At 39.1% G+C, this 18224-nt stretch overlaps 1 protein-coding gene across 1 annotated transcript in view; it reads right to left on the reverse strand.

The window, feature by feature from the left end:
• Positions 1–3529: 3529 nt before the first annotated feature.
• The window catches only part of XPO4 (exportin 4), an 80253-nt gene continuing 65558 nt past the window's right edge, over positions 3530–18224 (reverse strand). The window contains exons 19-23 of the mRNA XM_063149020.1: positions 18078–18196; positions 17045–17175; positions 16161–16278; positions 14838–14930; positions 3530–11859 (exon numbers count right to left, since the gene is read on the reverse strand). Of these exons, the coding sequence (XP_063005090.1) occupies positions 11662–11859; positions 14838–14930; positions 16161–16278; positions 17045–17175; positions 18078–18196 (659 nt within the window). The 3' untranslated portion in view covers positions 3530–11661. The remainder of the gene's footprint in view (positions 11860–14837; positions 14931–16160; positions 16279–17044; positions 17176–18077; positions 18197–18224) is intronic.

Below are 18224 nucleotides of genomic sequence, written 5' to 3' on the forward strand. Positions count from 1 at the left end.
GAGAGAGCTGGGGGCCCGGACAGCCTCCGGCACCCGGCCTGGCAGACCCGGGGAGCACAGGCATCCCTCGAGTCAGACGGAAAGTGTTCAGGAGCCGCCAGTTCTGCCCTGCACCGCAGCCCAGCGCCCCCAGACTGGTTTTGTACAGCTGAGTCTCCTGTCCAGGCTTTCCATTTCTATTCAGCATTAGCAGGCTGGAACGAGCTCCCTTTCTTGCACACAAACGGAAGTCGGGCCGATTCATAGATGCTTTCAAAACATACTGAGCTTTAAAATACCTTCCTTGTTTAACTTCATAAAATTATAGAATGGTTTGCGTTGCAAGGGACTGTAAAGTCCATCTAGTTTCAACCCCACTGCCATGGGCAGGAACACCTTCCACTGTCCCAGGTTGCTTCAAGCCCCATCCAGCCTAGCTTTGAACTCTTCCAGGGATGATCCACAGCTTCTCTGGGCAACCTGTTCCAGTGCCTCAGCACTGTCACAGTAAAGAATTTCTTTCTAATATCTCATCTAAACATACTTGCTATCAGTTTGAGGTCAGTCCCCCTTGTCCTGTCACTACATACCCACGTAAAAAGTTTCTCTCAATCGTTTTTTGTAGGCTCCCTAGAGGTACTGAAAGACCACAGTTAGGTCACTCCAAATCCTTCTCTTTTCCAGGTTGAACAATCCCAATTCTTTTAACCTTCCCTCATGCGAGAGGTAGTCCCTGCCTCTAATCCCTGGTGTCCCTCCCTGGGACTTGCTCCGATGGGGTCCTTGTGCTGGGGACCCCAGAGCTGGAAGCAGTATTCCAGGTGGGGTCTCACTAAAGCAGAGGGGGAAAATTTAATCCACTATATCTTTCCCTTTGGTCATAAAAACTTCCCATTTTCCTGTTTCTCATGTGTAGGCACAACATGCTTATCTGGCACGTCTCACGATCTCACTGCCCCAAGACAAAAAGCTCACCCATTTTTCTCATTATTCCTTTATAAAGCTCGATGTTTGGAAAAGTCATGTGCATAGTGTTGTCTCTGTCACTCAATGACTCTCCTAGAATCCAACCCATAGGAGGTTGCCCATCAGATTATTTAACCCAACAGCAGACTGTCCTCATGTTCTACAGAGCCAGAATATCAGCAGTGAGCTGAGTAAGAAACTGCTGTTTTACCTACAGCCTGCTCAGTCTTCATCTGCCACAACATTTCACTGTGGCTGAACAGAAAGTCATGGGCTCAGCACTGGGCATTAATGAACAGAGCAGAACTACTGCTTTGGAAGACAGAAATACTAAATTATTGATAAAATATTTTGCAGCACAGCTTACATATGCAGCAGAGAATCAAATTTTCTTGCCACCACAGGATGTGGGAATTGGCCAATTTTTCCTTCAGATCCCCATATTTTTAACCTCCCTCATGTGGAAATAAGGTTTTTCATGACAGTAGAGAACTGTGGGCATTTTCATTTGGTTTAAAAGACTCCTTTGCAGTCTGGATCACTGGACATTCAGTGCATTACCCACTTTGTCTTTGAAAGTTCTTGCCAAAAAAAGTCTTCATCCCAGCACAGGAGACTGTCTCATATGGTGGATATCCATATCTATTCATGCTACCAGCACTGCTGTAACTTAAAACAAACAAACCAACCCCTTTTCCATGCATTGTAGAAAGTGATAAGTCTTGATATTGATACCTGTGTAGCATTACTGAGGGCAGCAAGAAATTGGTTTAGGTACTACAGTGAAGTGACACGTCAGTAATTGTCCTATTTCATGCATGTTTGTAAGGTATTTTACATGAAAAACATTCTGCACAGGGCTGATAATGAAAGTGGAAATGAGACAGGGATGACACACACTCTCAGTCCAGATTTCCCAGAGCAGCAGACTGCCCCTTGGCAAGCAATCCCTCCTCACCAGAAAGGTTAGACAGATCACATAAGGGCACATGGCTGTCTGGGGGCTTGGGGGTGGGCTGACAGGGTGACATTATTTAGGCTATGATATCAGATACTACTTGGCAGCAAGCACAGCCCTTGCTTGAATCCTGTTACAAGACAGTTCTAGAAGCAAAGCCCCAAAGGAGCTCAAGTGACCCTGTAGGAAGGAATAAAAACAGGTTATCTCTGGCTGCAATTTGGGATGCGAGGACAAACGAAACATAAACACAGGAATACCTGTAAAGTGCATCTTGAAAGAAATTTCTTATTAATAATTGGGTTTTATTGTCCCCTAATATTTTTTGCAGATAGGTATTTCCAGTTAGGCTATCTCCCCTGTCCTTTCCCTGACAGACCCATGTCACACAGCAGTGATACTGGTGTCCTTGAGACAAACCTGATGACATAGATCACTGCCTCTTCACTAATGCATTTGCTAGATCAGAAACAGTGTTTAAAAACACAGTTCTAGCCTGGAAAGCAATAGCAACTTGTTACTCACAAGGCATTTCTGTTTTGGGGTTTGAGTTTTTATTTTTACTGTGTTGCATTTTTTCTCTGCTAATGAAATTCCAGTTTTGTTCTCACTGTAGCACAACCTGCAGCCATATGAAAAAGTATAATCAGGTTTAATTAATATGAAAATAGATTATTAAATTCTACTTGTAGAATCTTTCCTGTTGCCATTAAGCCTAAAAATCTTCTATTAACTTATTTACAAAAAAGCCCAAAAACTCCCACAAAAAAAACCCCTCAACATATTTAGGGCTGGCAAACCAACTGCACATTGATTTGGAAGGCAGCGAATGCTTTACAACCATACAAGGATAATTTCTAGTTATTAATGATAATGGAAAACAGCAAAGTGAAAATATTCTACTTAGAAAACAACCTGCAACACCCCCTCTTTCTAAGCAAAGCTTGCTGCACATTTACTTTCACTCCCAAGCTGTTCCCCCTATAGATGGAGAAACAAATGTGTGTTGGGGCCCCATGGGGTACCTGTGTGGGCCAGGTGCACCACAGCTTCCCAAGACCCTGTGGCACAATGGAAGGACAGACTGCCAGTCAGCCCCTTCAAAGCTTGCAGTCACTCTATGAATTCAAGTACAGAAGTAAGCTTTAATATTTAAGTAGTTCATGGAGTCCCAACTCTTTCTCTATGGAGACAGAAATCTTAGAAACATGACAGTGATACAGGATCCCTGTGACTTCTTTCTATTTTGCCAGGCTTTGTGCATTCCTTGGAAGTAACTCAGGATCCACAGAGGGCCACAGCTTTTCAGACAGAAAAATGCTCTACATAAGTGACCACTAGTCACTTAATACCACCTACTGGTATTGGCATTTCAAACAGAATTTACAAGTATTTGAAAAAAAAACCCCACCCAACCCTTCAACAGAATTACCAGTAACTACACTTCTGTACATTTTCACATCCCCACATATTTTACCAAGGCTTATGATTTACACAGTTCTCTCTAAAAATGTCCTGAGACGCATGAAAACATCCAACCATCATGGCATTGTCTGGCCCCGAAGCCTTGTCAGGGTTGTTTTTGCTTTCCCCCCACAAAGATGTAATCACTCTGCCATCACAAGAAGCAGGAAGGAAAATATATAAAATATATTTAGCAAAACCAGTAAAATTAAAGTGGAACAGAAAATGCAGTCAAGTAGCAAACATGTACAGCAGCAGCTTTTACAGTTTTTCCTACACATACCTCTGCACTTATTTCACACACACTCTTTAAGGAGAAGGAAGAAAATAGAAATCAGATAGTGTTACGAAAGAAAACATTTCTTTTCCTGAACAGTAAATGGGGTTTATTACTGCTTTCTGCTTTTGAAACTCCCAATTCAGACTATATATATACCTCTAAGAAAAATAAGAGAAGGACACCCTTTTCTCTGTCCCTAAAGCAAAATTACACTGTCCTCCTTTTACAGACTATACTGGTATCTTAAATAGTTACACTCGCAGGATCTAGACATTATCTGGCCATCTTAAGAGATGCAGGTAACAAACATTTTAACCAAGATACAAAACAGGTATCCAATTTTTCCAGCTTTCCTGAGGCTGAGTGAATTGTTTAAATACATGTGCGCTTATCAAAATCCATGTTTACAGTACATTTTAACAGTAGTTTGTTAAGAAATCATGAAAGTGCATAACAGCCTAAAAGCAGGCAAAAAGTACTTCAGAAGAACAGTCTTTCCTTAAAGTGGCAGAAGAATATAAGCCTTCCCCAAAGTAGTGTTGATCTTGTGAGGACATCAGTGATCTTCCTAGAGATTCCACAGTGTGGTGGTGGGCTTTTGGCTTTGGGGTTTGTTTTTTTTTTGTGAGTTACAACAATCATTTCAATGAACAAAAGACCACTAGTAGTATTGGTGCAGTTCCAAAACCAAAGCAAATGTCCTGACAGCTTATTAAACCAAGTTACCAGTGAAGCTTTCAAATCAATACTTGTGTGGGAGTCTAGCAATGACTTTCATTCAGGGAACACCGAACACAGAGATGGGAAGCAGTTTGAATATGCCACAAACCTAAATGCAGCATCCAAAACAGTAACTTAAAGCAAATCAAACATATTTGTCTTTACAACCATTAACAGTAGGCTAGACAGAGAGGAAGAAAAAGGGAAGTACATCACACCCACAGCTTCGCTTTACTCTAACTTGTAAAGGCAACAGTGTGTCAGGAAAATCAAATCCGATACCATCTAATAGATGTTAAAGTGAAAACAGCTGTTCCACAAGATTCAAATATAGGCAGCAGAAAAACTAGTAATGAATTATGTATCCGTCACAGTGGGTAGCTTCTTTGTTCTCTTTGGATATATAGATTTGTCTGGAATGTTTTCCAAAATAAAGAGAAATTTATTATTTATTTAACAAAACTTACAAGGATAGTATCACATTTCATTTCAGAATTCCAAAACAGTACTCTTTCCCCCAACAAATTTGTTGATAAAATGTCAGGCTTTTACTAATCCCTTTCAAGGTGTCATGTTAAACATTATGTAATTACACTTTCAGATTGATCTGTTTTTCTTTCTCTGGATAAGATGGCAAAGTTAGCACTTTCTTCTCGTTCTCCTTCCCTCTTCTAGTTCATGTACAACCTGCTCCTTGGTTGGCTGTCCAGGCAAATTCCACTCGGAGGGTTGTGCTTTTGTACTTCTCTGCTTGTAAGACATGGCAAATCACTGAATGAAGAAATCCACCACCAAGTCCATCACTCACAACTGAAGCCAATGTAAGTTTCAAAAAGGCAAAATTGATGGGGTTTGTGTATACTTAGACAAACAAGTGTGAATAAAGGCCTTGTACCCAAATCATTCAAGTTTATTCCAGAACTCATATTTAAGGTAAAGCAGAATTGTTCCATTTTCTACATGAAAGACTCTTGGATACGCTGCTGTTAGTCTTAGCAATTGCATTCAGGAATTTCCTCAAAATTACCTTAAATGTTTCTGTCCCTCTCCAAAATATTCACTGAACGAAACCGTGCTAATATAAACATGTAACTGCATAATCTTACTTTTGAAACCAGTAAAGTTCTAGTGATACATACAGCCAAGATATATAGCAAGCTGTCACTACCACAGTTGTTGCGTAGTTTTACTTTCAGGATTTGTGAAGCTTTTTTTTTTTCCTTATCTAAATGATGTGAGTGCATGGAAGTAAGAGGGAGACACTAGAAAATAGCTGTAGTTTATTTAAATGTAATTGCACTACAGCACATTAGGAACTGCTGCCTGTAACTGAACTTTTCTGATATCCATGAAGTAACATGCTATTGTTAGATGTTCCTTACATAGGAACAGATTATGAGCTTGGAGAACATTTCTGTGCCAGATACCATCATAAAAACTGTTTATATGAAATACACACACACACACACACAAATTAAAGACCCAGAAATCAGTATTCCTTTTGAGTAGACAAATGCTACCAATAATAGTGACCAGAAAAGTCACTCTTAAAACTTCTTTTGGAAGATGGGGGAAAAGATTAATCTGATTATATATTCACAGTTATTTCTGGTAATTGCAGTCCAGTGTGAGATACTGCAGTGGCACCCCTAATCACGCTTTCTCTTGATGGACAAACTCATGCCATAAGTGCTGATGTAAATTAAAGTTACTCCACCAACTTTTAACCTAATTACTGTGCATTCACTGTAGCCAAAGAGCAAAAGGTGTGGCCTAAGGTTTTATAACGTTGCTATTTATGTTTCCACTGCAAGAAAATGCTTTTTCAGGGATTCAACACAGGTGAGATTTTAGAAAAATATTAAACAAGAATACACACAAATCACACGTGGCCAAAACAAAATAAAAAAGTCTTTAGTGGAAAACAATTTTATCCTCTTCCTGCTTATGGATCTTAATACACAAAGTGATCATTGCAAAATTGAAAATTCAGTCATGATAAGGCTTGATTACACAGCCATTTCCCAAGTCTTATTGCAATAAAACGTGAAATACTTCTATGCAACTTCATATCTTCAACTGTACAGATAAAACAATACTTGAAATCAACTAGCACTTCAATCCCTGTGTTTTTAATATATAAGCTCAAAACAGCATTGAATGACACATTTAAAATATTTATACACTTGACCAACAGCAGTACTAGCATTTATTGCCTTAAAACTGTATGTTCACTGCATGGAGGTTTCTTATTTTGCATAAAGAAAACAAATAATATAGGTTTGGTTTTTTTTCTAATTGAAAACTCCAGAATGGTTTAATGGGGATTGAAATGTGTGGTGAATACTATTAGAGAGGTTTTGATCAATTTCAAGTGTCAAGCTGTAACAGATTGAAAAATTACATGGGTAGTAGTATCTTCCTCTGAGGTTGGAAGGGCCTTCCCAATCTGCTTAACAGCAGCTTAAAAGGACAGGAAAAGCAGGGTAGGGAATGGGAAGAAATGAAAAATCAGAATCAATTTTAATTCACTGAAGAGAAGGGAAAGCCAGAGGTATCTTACTTTTCAGTTTCTAGGGCCCCAAGAAATCTCATACTGAAAAAAGGGCTCTGTAAGATAGCTGAGAATTTGAGGCTCTAGAGCAAAACACACTTCATGATTTGTTTCATGATCAGAACTAGAAAACATTAATCTAATTTACTGAAAACAGAGCACAAGCTACTCAAATGCAAATTTATGAGGGGCAGGGGAACAGGGATGGCTCTTTAAATTTTAATTGTTATCATTAGGCTTTGGTTATACTTAGTGACTGGAACAGACATGGGAGAAACATGTGGTATTTGTTCCTTGCAGAAAAATGTAGAGAAAATCAAAAGTAAACCAAACAAAACCCAACCACCACAAGCAGCACTTGTCACAAGCACAGGCACCAAAGCCTGAATAACCAGTAACTGTCCTCTCTCTTTGAAGATCAGAACTGAGGCACACTGGTGGGGAATCTCACCTTATATAAGAAGAAGGCGCCATTTCAATTGGCTGTAATGGAAATAATGACAATTTTACAGCAAGCATTACTGTACTGCAGTAGATCAGTCCTGGGAATACTGCACCACTGCTGCCTCTACTGGGCTTTACCATTATGAAAATCTTCTGTTTTCATTACAGTAAATCTTACACCTCACAAAACTAAAATTAAAGTATATAATATTTACATAGCATCTCAGATCCTCAAAGCATTTTATAGGCATAAGCTAATCCTCACAACATCCCTGTGAGGTAGGTAGGTGTTAATGCTATTTTAACAATAACACAGTTCTAGTGACTTGCCAACGGCCACAGAGGATCCTGTGAATAAACGTTACAAAATTAGAGGAGCCTGGCTCCTACTCCTGCGCTTATATTCATCAAGCTACTTCCATGAAAAAACCCACCCCTTCTTATGTAATCACTTAACCAAACCTGAAATTACTTGAAGTGTTTTACAAGCAAAATGCTGCAAATTTGTATTTTTTAATAGTTTTACAGATCACAAATTAGAATTTGCCTTCCCTTTTAAAGAACTAGATTTTAAATGGACAACTGACTGCTTTGAACAAGCCTATTTTCTAGAACTACATGGCTTAGACATAAAGGGATTTGCCCAGGTAAACACTGGGGCTTTAGTGAGCTCTTCTCACTATGAAAGCAATGACTCCAATTTAAACCCCTCTCTTTCAACTAGTAGGATTTGGACATGCTGAGAAAACAAGTTTCTCATTCCTGAGAAAAAAGATGAGCCCTTTACCATTAAATGGTGAAACACAAACCTCTGGGCAAAAAGTAGCAGATTCTGGTGGTAATTCAGTGAAGCTAATTAAGGCATAAATGCACATGAAAGTGGAAGTTTCATGCATCCAGTCCCCTTCTCCTGTCGCTGTGTATCTGTGCTTTTAACAAGGTCTTCAATTTTATGATTGAACTTGATGCTTGTCGGTGTTCAAAACTACAGGTTGAACAAAATTATTATGCCAGCATTAGAACTATTACAGTGGGGAAGGAGCTGGCAAAACAGAAAAGAAGCCAGTCTCAGAATGAAAACACTGGTCCGATAATCTGTTTCAGCAAGGAAAGTCTAGACAAATATATTTGTTACAATAGTATCATGCAGCATTTATAACTTGGTTTGAATTGCCATTTTTCTTCCTTCAAAAAACAGGTGCATTTTTAGAACCATTATTCACTCTCCACAGTGAATGGAAAATTAATGCAATGATGCTATGGAACTTCCAGAACACTTATGTCGAGTCATCTCTCAGTGTTCACTACAAACAGTCTGAGTCTTTCCTGTGGACCTCAATGTGCTTTCACACCCTGATTTACAACAACTGGATGTGTAGATGATCACAGAAAATTCTTTTTTTCTATTTTTTTTTGGTACAGAAAGGATACAGTAGTCAAATAGCTTGGATAGAAGCAGTCACCAGGAAGAGTATGAATGAACAGGACTTATTTCCAGAAACCTTTGCAACCATTTCATGGATGTCACTAAGCAGAGACATCTTAGCATTAAAAAGAAAAAGAAACATAAAATGGCATGGAAAGATCTCTGTTAAATATATGAGAATGAAAGGAAAATTAAAAAACAGGCAAGTGTAACATAAAGCAGGAAATTACCAAAAACCCCAAAACGCTTACTAGGACAGTTTTCCTTTAACATATATTATTTTTAAACAAGGGCAAAAGAAATTTTTAAACCACCTTTAAAACTAGTCTTTGAAAGTGGGTGTTCATACTTTAGCTAAAGTCTTGATACTCAGAAATGCTGTGTGTTTCTGCTTGTTACAACACAATGGGCCTGAAAAGAAAAATAATGCATATGCACATTACTTTGCCCAGAATACAAACTCAATTTGTGCTCCCATTCATCACAATATGCAAGAGATTCCAACCCTTTAAAGTTAATAAATATTTTTAAATAGTGAGCCAGTTTTAGGATTAATAAAACAATAGTGACAGAGCTAGTTATAAAAGAAAGGATGACTGAGTGTATCAGTTACTCAGTCAGACCCAAAACATGGAATATTTGCTATGATCTCTTTGAAGACTTCAGTCTAGATACCTGACATCAGCCACATCATAACAAACCAGCAGCTCCTACTGCTGCTGATGTTCCCAGGCTTCAGTGCCCTTCATCTGAAAAAAATGAAGTTTCAGAACTTCTGCCCCATCCAACATACAAACTCAGAAAAACCCCAAAAGCAGTTTCAAAAATAGCAAACCCCAATTTAAAAATAAAAACTCAGCCATCACAACAGTTTGAAACAGAATGATCTGCCAGGATCATTGTACTTTGTGCAAGTGCACAGTCAAGAAATCTTTTAAAGAAAAGCACTAGAGTTTAAAGAAAAAATGAGAGCAATTCTCCTGTTCTAAAATGCTTTGCAGGTTATCTTAGAAATAAAATACTATCTGGGAAGGTGCACTATTATCTATGAAGTTTTATGGTCACTTTGTAATGTGTAAATCTGTTATTGCCCAGTTTTCACATAAATTAAAAGTATAATAAAGAGATGGTATTTTTGGCCTTGTGGATCCATGCTTGAGACACTTACGGATTTAACTTACCAAAAAAACCCCACCACCCCCCAAAAAAAACCCCACAGAAAACAAAAAAAACAAAACACTGCCAAAAAACAAAACAAAACAAAAAAAATATCAATCAAACAAACAAAAAACCCAACAAACCTTAGATCACTTATAGCACAGTATTAGAGGTTTGTGCCTGTTGTGAGATTCTGGCTATTGTGACTAATTTTGAGATGAATAGCTGAAGAATGGCACAGAATTGCAAACACGAAGCTATATGTAGCCATATAAAAGTATATATCAGACTTTTTATATAAACTGTAAAAACACATGGGAAATACTTAACAGCATAATCTAGCAGAGATCTTAAACAGAAGGGCCCACTTCTGCCTCTGTGTATTTCCACAAAAATAATTTTACTAGACATGCAGCATTTGTGTTTGCTTCAGTTTCCTCTGGCTCATGACAAGAGACAAAGCAGGCCTTGCTTTCATATTCATGTGCTGCTCTCCCTTGTTGGTTCTATATAATCAGGGCACTATATTCTGCTATGATAAAAGCTAAAGTGCTGATATAAAAAACCAAGCAAGAGCAGAGCAGCTGGGAGAGCTCTGCAGAAGTGGGACTAGATTCAGCAAAAAACAAAAATCTCCTACAGCAGAGACCTCCCAATTACCCTTGCCCACTGGAGTCAAATAGACATGTTTGAGCAAAAGGGTTTGATGCTCCTGTGCTAGCATAATTGTTTTAGCTAATGCCCAACTTTACAAAGTTTGCCAGTAATTCACACCTTTTGGGTTGTTATTGCTTCAGCAAACAGTTCAGTGTAGAAACACATTGCAGTTGCGTGCAACCCAGGTGAGAATCAAGACAGATACTGAAAGTAAAACTACACATAAACCTTGCATTAGACACTCATTCCAAAACAACACATCAACATGAAGGGCTGCAACAGGTACACAGCAGCTCAGTGCCAACATCCTAAACCAACTCTCAAGAGTCAAATCTTGCCTTAAAGTTCTTACCTAAAGTATATGAGCTTCTTTTTTTTTTTTTCTTTTAAATTAAGGCAATGAAATGGCTACAGTTCCTAAAGTTCATTTTCGGGGAACAAAAATATACATCTTTTTTTTTTCTCTGAACTTTAGGCAGCAGAACATAATGTAAAAACCTGCATTGCATTAAACCTGCAATGTCAGGTTGATGTAGAAAAACAGAACTAAACACGAGTTAAAATACCATTTGGTTTTTCTTCCTCATTGGAACACAAACTCAAACTTTAAGAGAGGAAAAATAAAGCTTAAAATCAGCTAAACTGTTTAGAGCTTTATATGTATCTGCTTCACACTCTAACATGATTTTGGGTAGAAAAGAAATCTGTATGTTTACATGACCACTCATATTTTAAACCAGTGCAGGGGGAAAGGCACTGCATTTATTTCATTGTGCCCATATCTGTTTGCACATAAATGGAAAAAAACTCAATTCAGATTTTCTGTTCATTCTCTTCCACACCCAAGTATGACAGATTGCAGCTAACACATAATAGCAGAAGCTGATTCAAAGTTGACCTCTCCTATTCCGTGGTGTTATGTTCAAACTTCCAGGCTCTCTAGAATCTGAGATGGCTGCAAAGAACCCAGAGACAGGTACAAGATTTAGTCAGCATTCAGCATTTCTCAGTGCATTTTGCAGAAAGGGTCTAAATTAGGCATAGAGTTTTGTTGTTTATTTTACACAGAGAAGTCCACCAACATTTGCCATAAATTCTTCTAAACTCTTTAAGAAGGCCATCTTCTGCTTACGGTCCAGTGTAGGAGGAGTGCTGCTTGCAGTAAGCTTGTTGAAGGCATCTGCTAACCGCTGGTAAATTACTGGATCTTGTTGAGTTGATAGCAATGTTTCAACTAACTCTGAATATTCAGCCTGTTAAACAAACATTAAAAAAAAAAAAAAGAGACATACAATATATACAACTTCTCCCATCAGAATATGATCCACAATAAAGGCTGTGACAGAAAACTATCAGTACCTCTTCACCTGTCCTCACAGCCTTTCACCTACCTCTAAACCAGATAAAATCCTTCAACCAGGATGAGTATTTTCTAAGGCTAAAGAAGTCTTCAAAGTAAGGCACAATGCTTTGCAGTGCAGAGTAAGATGAGAATTTTAAGCCAAAGAGCCTTCTGGCTCTTTCTTAGCATAGGCTTATTCCTGCAGACTGGACTGTTTTTTCTTGATGCCTGTCCCACATTCCATGCCAACCATCTCCTCCACAGGTGCTCCATTTTCTAGGGTTCCTTTCCTGGGACAAAAAGCTTAGATTCCTTTCTAAGAGTACCCTACTTATTCTCATTATTTAGACAGAAAAAAAAGACAAAGAAACACCTGAAGCAAGTCCAAAGGGACTAAGCTCTGGGAGCGTGTGTGAAGGACACAGGAGTCAGAACAGCAGTTCCCTCCATTCTACCCATGAAGGGTTGGGTCAGGGTAGACACAATGAGAATTTGTCACCTGTGGGTGGTATCACAGGGCCCTTTTCTTTTACATGTTCACGAGTCCCTCTTTAAGGGATAAGGCTGCTAACAAGAGCAAGGATCCATAGGACAAAGTGGCTTAGCAATGTCTTTGCCAAAGGCTTGCCAAGCCAGCAGGAAGGGCTTTAAGGGGCTTGTTGAGGGATGGTGGTAACAACTTGCAGATGAGTAAAGAAACAGAGACTGAGAGCATTAAGAACACAAATGTGATGGGTTTAAAAGTGCTCCTCAAAGGATGAAACAGGCTGAAAGGAGACCAACCCGAAATGCCTGTGTAGAAGTATGTTCAACTTCGGAAACAGAAGGAGCTACAGCTTCACATGCAGGTTCAGAGCTGCAACATTACTGCAGGCACTGATATGTGGTGGGACAGGTGGCATGACTGGAGTGTTCCAAGGGACAGGCGGAAGCTTGTTAGAGCTCTTCAGGGCAGAAGATGACAGAAGATTGACACTTCTGTGCAAAGGCAGCTCAAATGAAAAATGGCTTTCTACAGACTGGGCAGCAATCTAGTTGAGTGCTTAGGAATCATGATCAGAGGAGAAGCAGTAAAGAGGACATCTTTTGGGGTGAGATCTCGTTACAAATCCCCAGAACAGGGCTTTTAGTCATCTTAAAGCAACTTGAGGAAGTTTCCAGATCAGACTTACAAGAGATTATCTCCCTGACATTTGCTCACATACCAGATGGGCTACTCAGGGGTGTGACTTTGCATCTGCTATTCACAGCTAGTAAGATCTGGTCATGGATGTAGTAATTAATGCCAGCTTTCAGTTATCATTAAATAGTGGAGTTAAAGATTCCAAGAAAAGCGAGGAAAGAGGGCAGACAAGCACAGGACCTGGATGTCACCTGGATGTCATGAGACCAGATGTCACCTTCTTCAAGACTGGTAGGTGGGATCCTGTGGGAGTGAACTCTGAAGACAAAAAGAGCTCAAGAGAGCTGACAGGTCCTCTTCCAAGCACAAGAACGGATACAGAGGAAAACAATAAGGCCACTGATTCAGCTAAGCAGGGACTTAATGACTGAACTCCAGCACAAGGGCAACACATGCAGGAAATAGAAGCAGGCTGAGCTAGAAAGGAAGACAGCAGAAACACTGTCCAGACAAGAACAATGACAGAAAAATAAAGTTCAGCTAAAGCTGAATTTAGCAAAGGACAGCAATGACAACAAAAGCAGCTTCTACCAGTACTTTAAGAGTAAAAGAAGGAAAAGGGAAAATATGCATTCTATTGCTGAATGGAATAGATGATTTAATGATAGTAGACAAGAGGTAAGGCTGAAATAATCAATGCTTTCTTTTGCCTTGGTCTTCACTGAAAGGTTTTACCAGACCTTTGTGAGAGACAGAGTCCAAGGAGGAGACGAACTGTGCATAGCAAAGAGGAACAACCCAGAGATCTCTTGAGAAATCTTGGTGCATGCAAGCTCATAAGACCTGACAATCTGTCCTAGGGATCAGAAAGCTGGCTCATGTCATTCATTACTGGCTGCTATCTATCATCTTCAAATTATTAAGAAAATCATGAAGCAAGTACTCCTGGAAGTTATTTCTGGGCATGTGAAAGTCAAAAGATCCAAGGGAGTGGCCTGAAGTTGCGTCAGGGGAAGTTTATGTTGGGTATTAGGAAAAGGTTCTTCACCCAGAGGGTGTTTGGGCACTGGAACAGGCTCCCCAGGGAGTGGTCACAGCACCAGCCTGGCAGAGTTCAAGAAGTGTTTGGACAATGCACTCAGGCACATGGTGTGATTCTTTGAGACGGTCCTGTGCAGGCCGAGGAGTTGGACTCAATGATCCTCATGGGTCCCTTCCAACTCATCATATTCTGTGGTTCTGAGAACATCTAGTGTGGATTTACCCAGGTAAATCATGCTTTACCAACCTGTCTTCTTAGACAAAATGACTTACATCAATGGCTAAGACAAGTGCAGTGGATACCTAAGGTAAGAAGGTCTTCAGCAGCTGTGTACTGCACCCTTGCAACCAAGGTAGGATTTTATTGTCTTACTGGGTGAGAGCTCTCATCTGGACCTTGTCCTGTTAAATATTTTAATCAGTGACCTGGAGGAGGAGGGGAAATACACTCTTCTCAGGTCTGGGGATGAAACCAAACTGGCAAGTGCAGCCATTGCATTCAAGGGCAGGACTGACATTTAAAGACACTCAGGCTGGAGCAGTGAGCTGACAGAGAATCGTGAAACTCAGCAAGGACAAATGCAAAGACCTGCAGCTAAAACAGGCTGACCTCCTGAGGATGCCCCCTTTCAACCCAAATGACTCCGTGATTTCTCAGGTGCACAAGCAATAACCACTCTCCTTTAACAAACGACTTCTTTTCAGGGTGTGTCTGAATACCATACCTGGTGCAAACACACTAATGTGTAGAATGCTTCACCTGCTGCAGTTGTCATTTCTGTATTGTGCTTCTGAAGTACCAGCATATCAAAAACCATCTGAAATCAAAAAACAGAAGCAGTTGTGTAAGTGTAAACTTAACTTTCCACTTTATCAACATTTGCTGCTGAAGCTCATCTTCACTTCTGATAATAACAATGAACATTTATTACAAACATCCAAGGTTGTTGTTTGCTTTGTTGTCCTCATTTTTTATTTTTGGATTTAGGTACCAGAACTTTAGAAGCCCAGTCTCAGTTTAACAGCATAAATTCACATCTCAAACCACTGGAAACTGTTGTTGATTTATATCAACTCTTCTTCAGAGAAACATGACATCACTTGTATTTTTCTCCAAAAGCTTCAGATATACCAGAAAAAATAATGAAAAAAGCCTTTGCTCTTCCAGAATAAAATACAGAACCTTTCCTCAAGTTTTGGAGACTCCTATAGCTCACAGAAAGTCAAACAGGGAAGAGATTAGTAAAGAGGATTATTATAATTTTAAGTGGAAACTCAGTAATAAGGAATGAAACTATGTTAACTTAGAAGATACATAATGACAAAATTATACTAATTTTTCATTCTCTCAGCTTGTCTGATGAAAGCTTTTAATGAGAATCCTCAGAAATCCCAGTCAGTTTGGTAAGAAAAGATGTCTTAAGTAAAACTGAAACCTATTCAAAATCAGAAGACAAGCACACAGATTTCACAATTACTTTGTTGCCACTTAGTAGGAACCCAGTTGCTACCAGGTCACTCCAAAATTCATTAAAGTGGATGGTCCTAAAAGTAAAGTACTGAACGTGACACTGAATTAAGAAAATGCATAATTCATTAGATACACTGAATAACTGACAGCATTTCCTTTCTAGTTCCCAGCTATGCTCTTTTTCATGCCTCTTCTTTCAGTACTCTACCCAGCCTCCAGTTCACAGAATTCTGGAAGCCTTCTGTTCACAGCTTCACCAGGAACTGCTAAAACTGTCAATCTCAAGTGCAGAGCATGGATATAAAAATTCCATTCTGAGAGACTCAGGTCTTTTGTTTACTGGCAATAATAGATTCATTCCCTCTACACCTCCATCCTCTTTTGTCTAGACTCTAGTCTGGAACCTTCAGTTCTTCATGCCCTCTTTCTTCTTAAACTGACACTTTTTTTTTTCTAGGTAACAGGCTGTTTCTTACTATATGTATTATCCTGAGTAATCTGAATATGATCACTGTTTGGCCTCTGGATGCTACTTTTATGCAAAAAACCAAAGTAACAAGAAAAATAGATGCCTTACCTTAAGAAAGTGCCTTGTTGCTAGAAAAAGAGTTGAATCTGTTTCTTGTGATTTTGCACACTGTTCTGCTAATGGTGTTACAGCCTCCAGACAGAGCTGGCAAACCTCTGAGCTCATTCTGATAATGGATGTTAAAGAATTGAAGTCAAATTTCAATTAAATGGTGGTCAAACTACCCAGTTGTGACACTAGAAAATATCTGAAATACTTGTATGTTTCAAGGCTTCTCTTCACTACAAAGCTGCTAATTAAAAAATCAAATTAAAAAAATGCTAGAAAAAAGCGTGGGGAAAGGATTCCAGCTTCATTTCTTTTTTTATTAGCTACATGCCCTAAGGTAACATAACCCTCTCTGACATAACATTTTCAGAAAGAGTCCCTTATGGTCAAGCTCATCTGTTTCTGACACGTGCCACAGATTAGTAAAAATGGTACTCCCATTATGAGAGGGAGAGCCCATTGGCACCCTGACAGGAAATGCTCTGGAGCCAGCCCAGTAGAACAACAGCAATGTTTTATATTACCAGCTGAGAGACTAATTCAGGAATGGCTTTGGGATACCAGCTGAAGGCTTATGAAGTTACACACTTTGAAATGAAGTAACGGAGGAGGCAGGAATGGCTGCCAGAAAAAACTTACATGCTAAGCTACTTAAAGGCTGTGCCCAAGCACCACAAGTCAGAGGCAATTCAGCTAATGCTGGAATCTCAGTGGACACTACAGTGAAACTCTCCATCCCCAGAGAGCAGAGTCAATTACTGATATATAATTATACATGCAGATATTGATGGGAAAAAGAAAAAAAAAAAGATATATTTAACAGGTCCTTATAAAAGCAACTTAGATTTTTCTTAAAAAACATTCCCAAGAGCTATAAAGGATACGATGACATCCCTAACTCCAGTGAGTACATTAGGCTCTTAAAGAGGTCCTCTGGAAGTTGTGGAATCTTCTCAGGGAATATCTCACATATGAAAGTGATTAATTTATAATATTGATTACACAGAGATGGAAACTGTCAAAAGAAAAGCATGTTATTTTTAGATTCAATCACGTAACTGTTTTGGCATAATTTTCAACTGTACAAAGAGACAATACTGATGATGTGCACTGAAGAAAAGAATTTTAGCAGGAAACTTGAGTCATTAGAATGGCTATAACTTTATATAAATACAAACACTGTGGTACAATAAAAGATGATTCCTAAAGATAAACAGTAGATGGTGGCAGTCTGGCATCTGCTCTACACAAATTAAAGGAGTTTTATTTTGGACACAGACAAATCTAATCCTGTGGCGTAAAAGCCTTGTGAGCATTTGGAGCACAATTGAGGGGCTCCCAGGGTAGATCCCTCACTTTGGTCTGATCTAAAATGGATGTGGATCTTGTGCTCAGCAGGAGCTATTGGATGAGAAAGCATGTGGAGAGGGGACAGCTGAGACACCCTCCTGAAGTGTTGCCCTGCTTCCAAGTAAAACATGAACACAGTGCAGCAATGAAATGCTGCTGTCCCGTTGTTTCATATTTTACTGTTCTACTGGCAAGCTGCTCATGCCTATGATTGACAGCCATCTGTATTGTGGAAATTAATAGTTACTTTTAACCTCTATCACTATTTATGCTTCTTGTCACATTGCTGACACTATTAAACAAAGGACTCCATAAGCCACATTTCAGGTTTGGCTGCTGATCTGCAAAGACTTGCTTTTAGAAGTAAAGTTTTGCTTAGAACCTTCAGATATACATTTTCTCAGCTTACAGTATTTGTTTTCAAAGAGTATTTAGAACTATGGAACAGTTATTTACATTTATGAAGTCTAGAAAACTCAGGTGGAATGCATCGAGGAACAAATTCTGGGGAATTAATTACTACAAAGCTTTCGTATTCTAGCAGCTCTGTGTAAAAAATATACTTACCTTCAGCAGATCTTGTGACATTAGAGGCAGAACTAGATTAACCCCGTATAAGACAACATCTGCTGCTGATACAGATCTATTTGTAACTTGCCCAGGCTCATGTCCTCTAAATACTTCATCTACAGAAAAGAAAAAAATATTTTGTAT

This window comes from Melospiza melodia, chromosome 2 (genome assembly GCF_035770615.1).
Source record: "Melospiza melodia melodia isolate bMelMel2 chromosome 2, bMelMel2.pri, whole genome shotgun sequence".
NCBI classification, from domain to species: Eukaryota; Metazoa; Chordata; class Aves; order Passeriformes; family Passerellidae; genus Melospiza; species Melospiza melodia.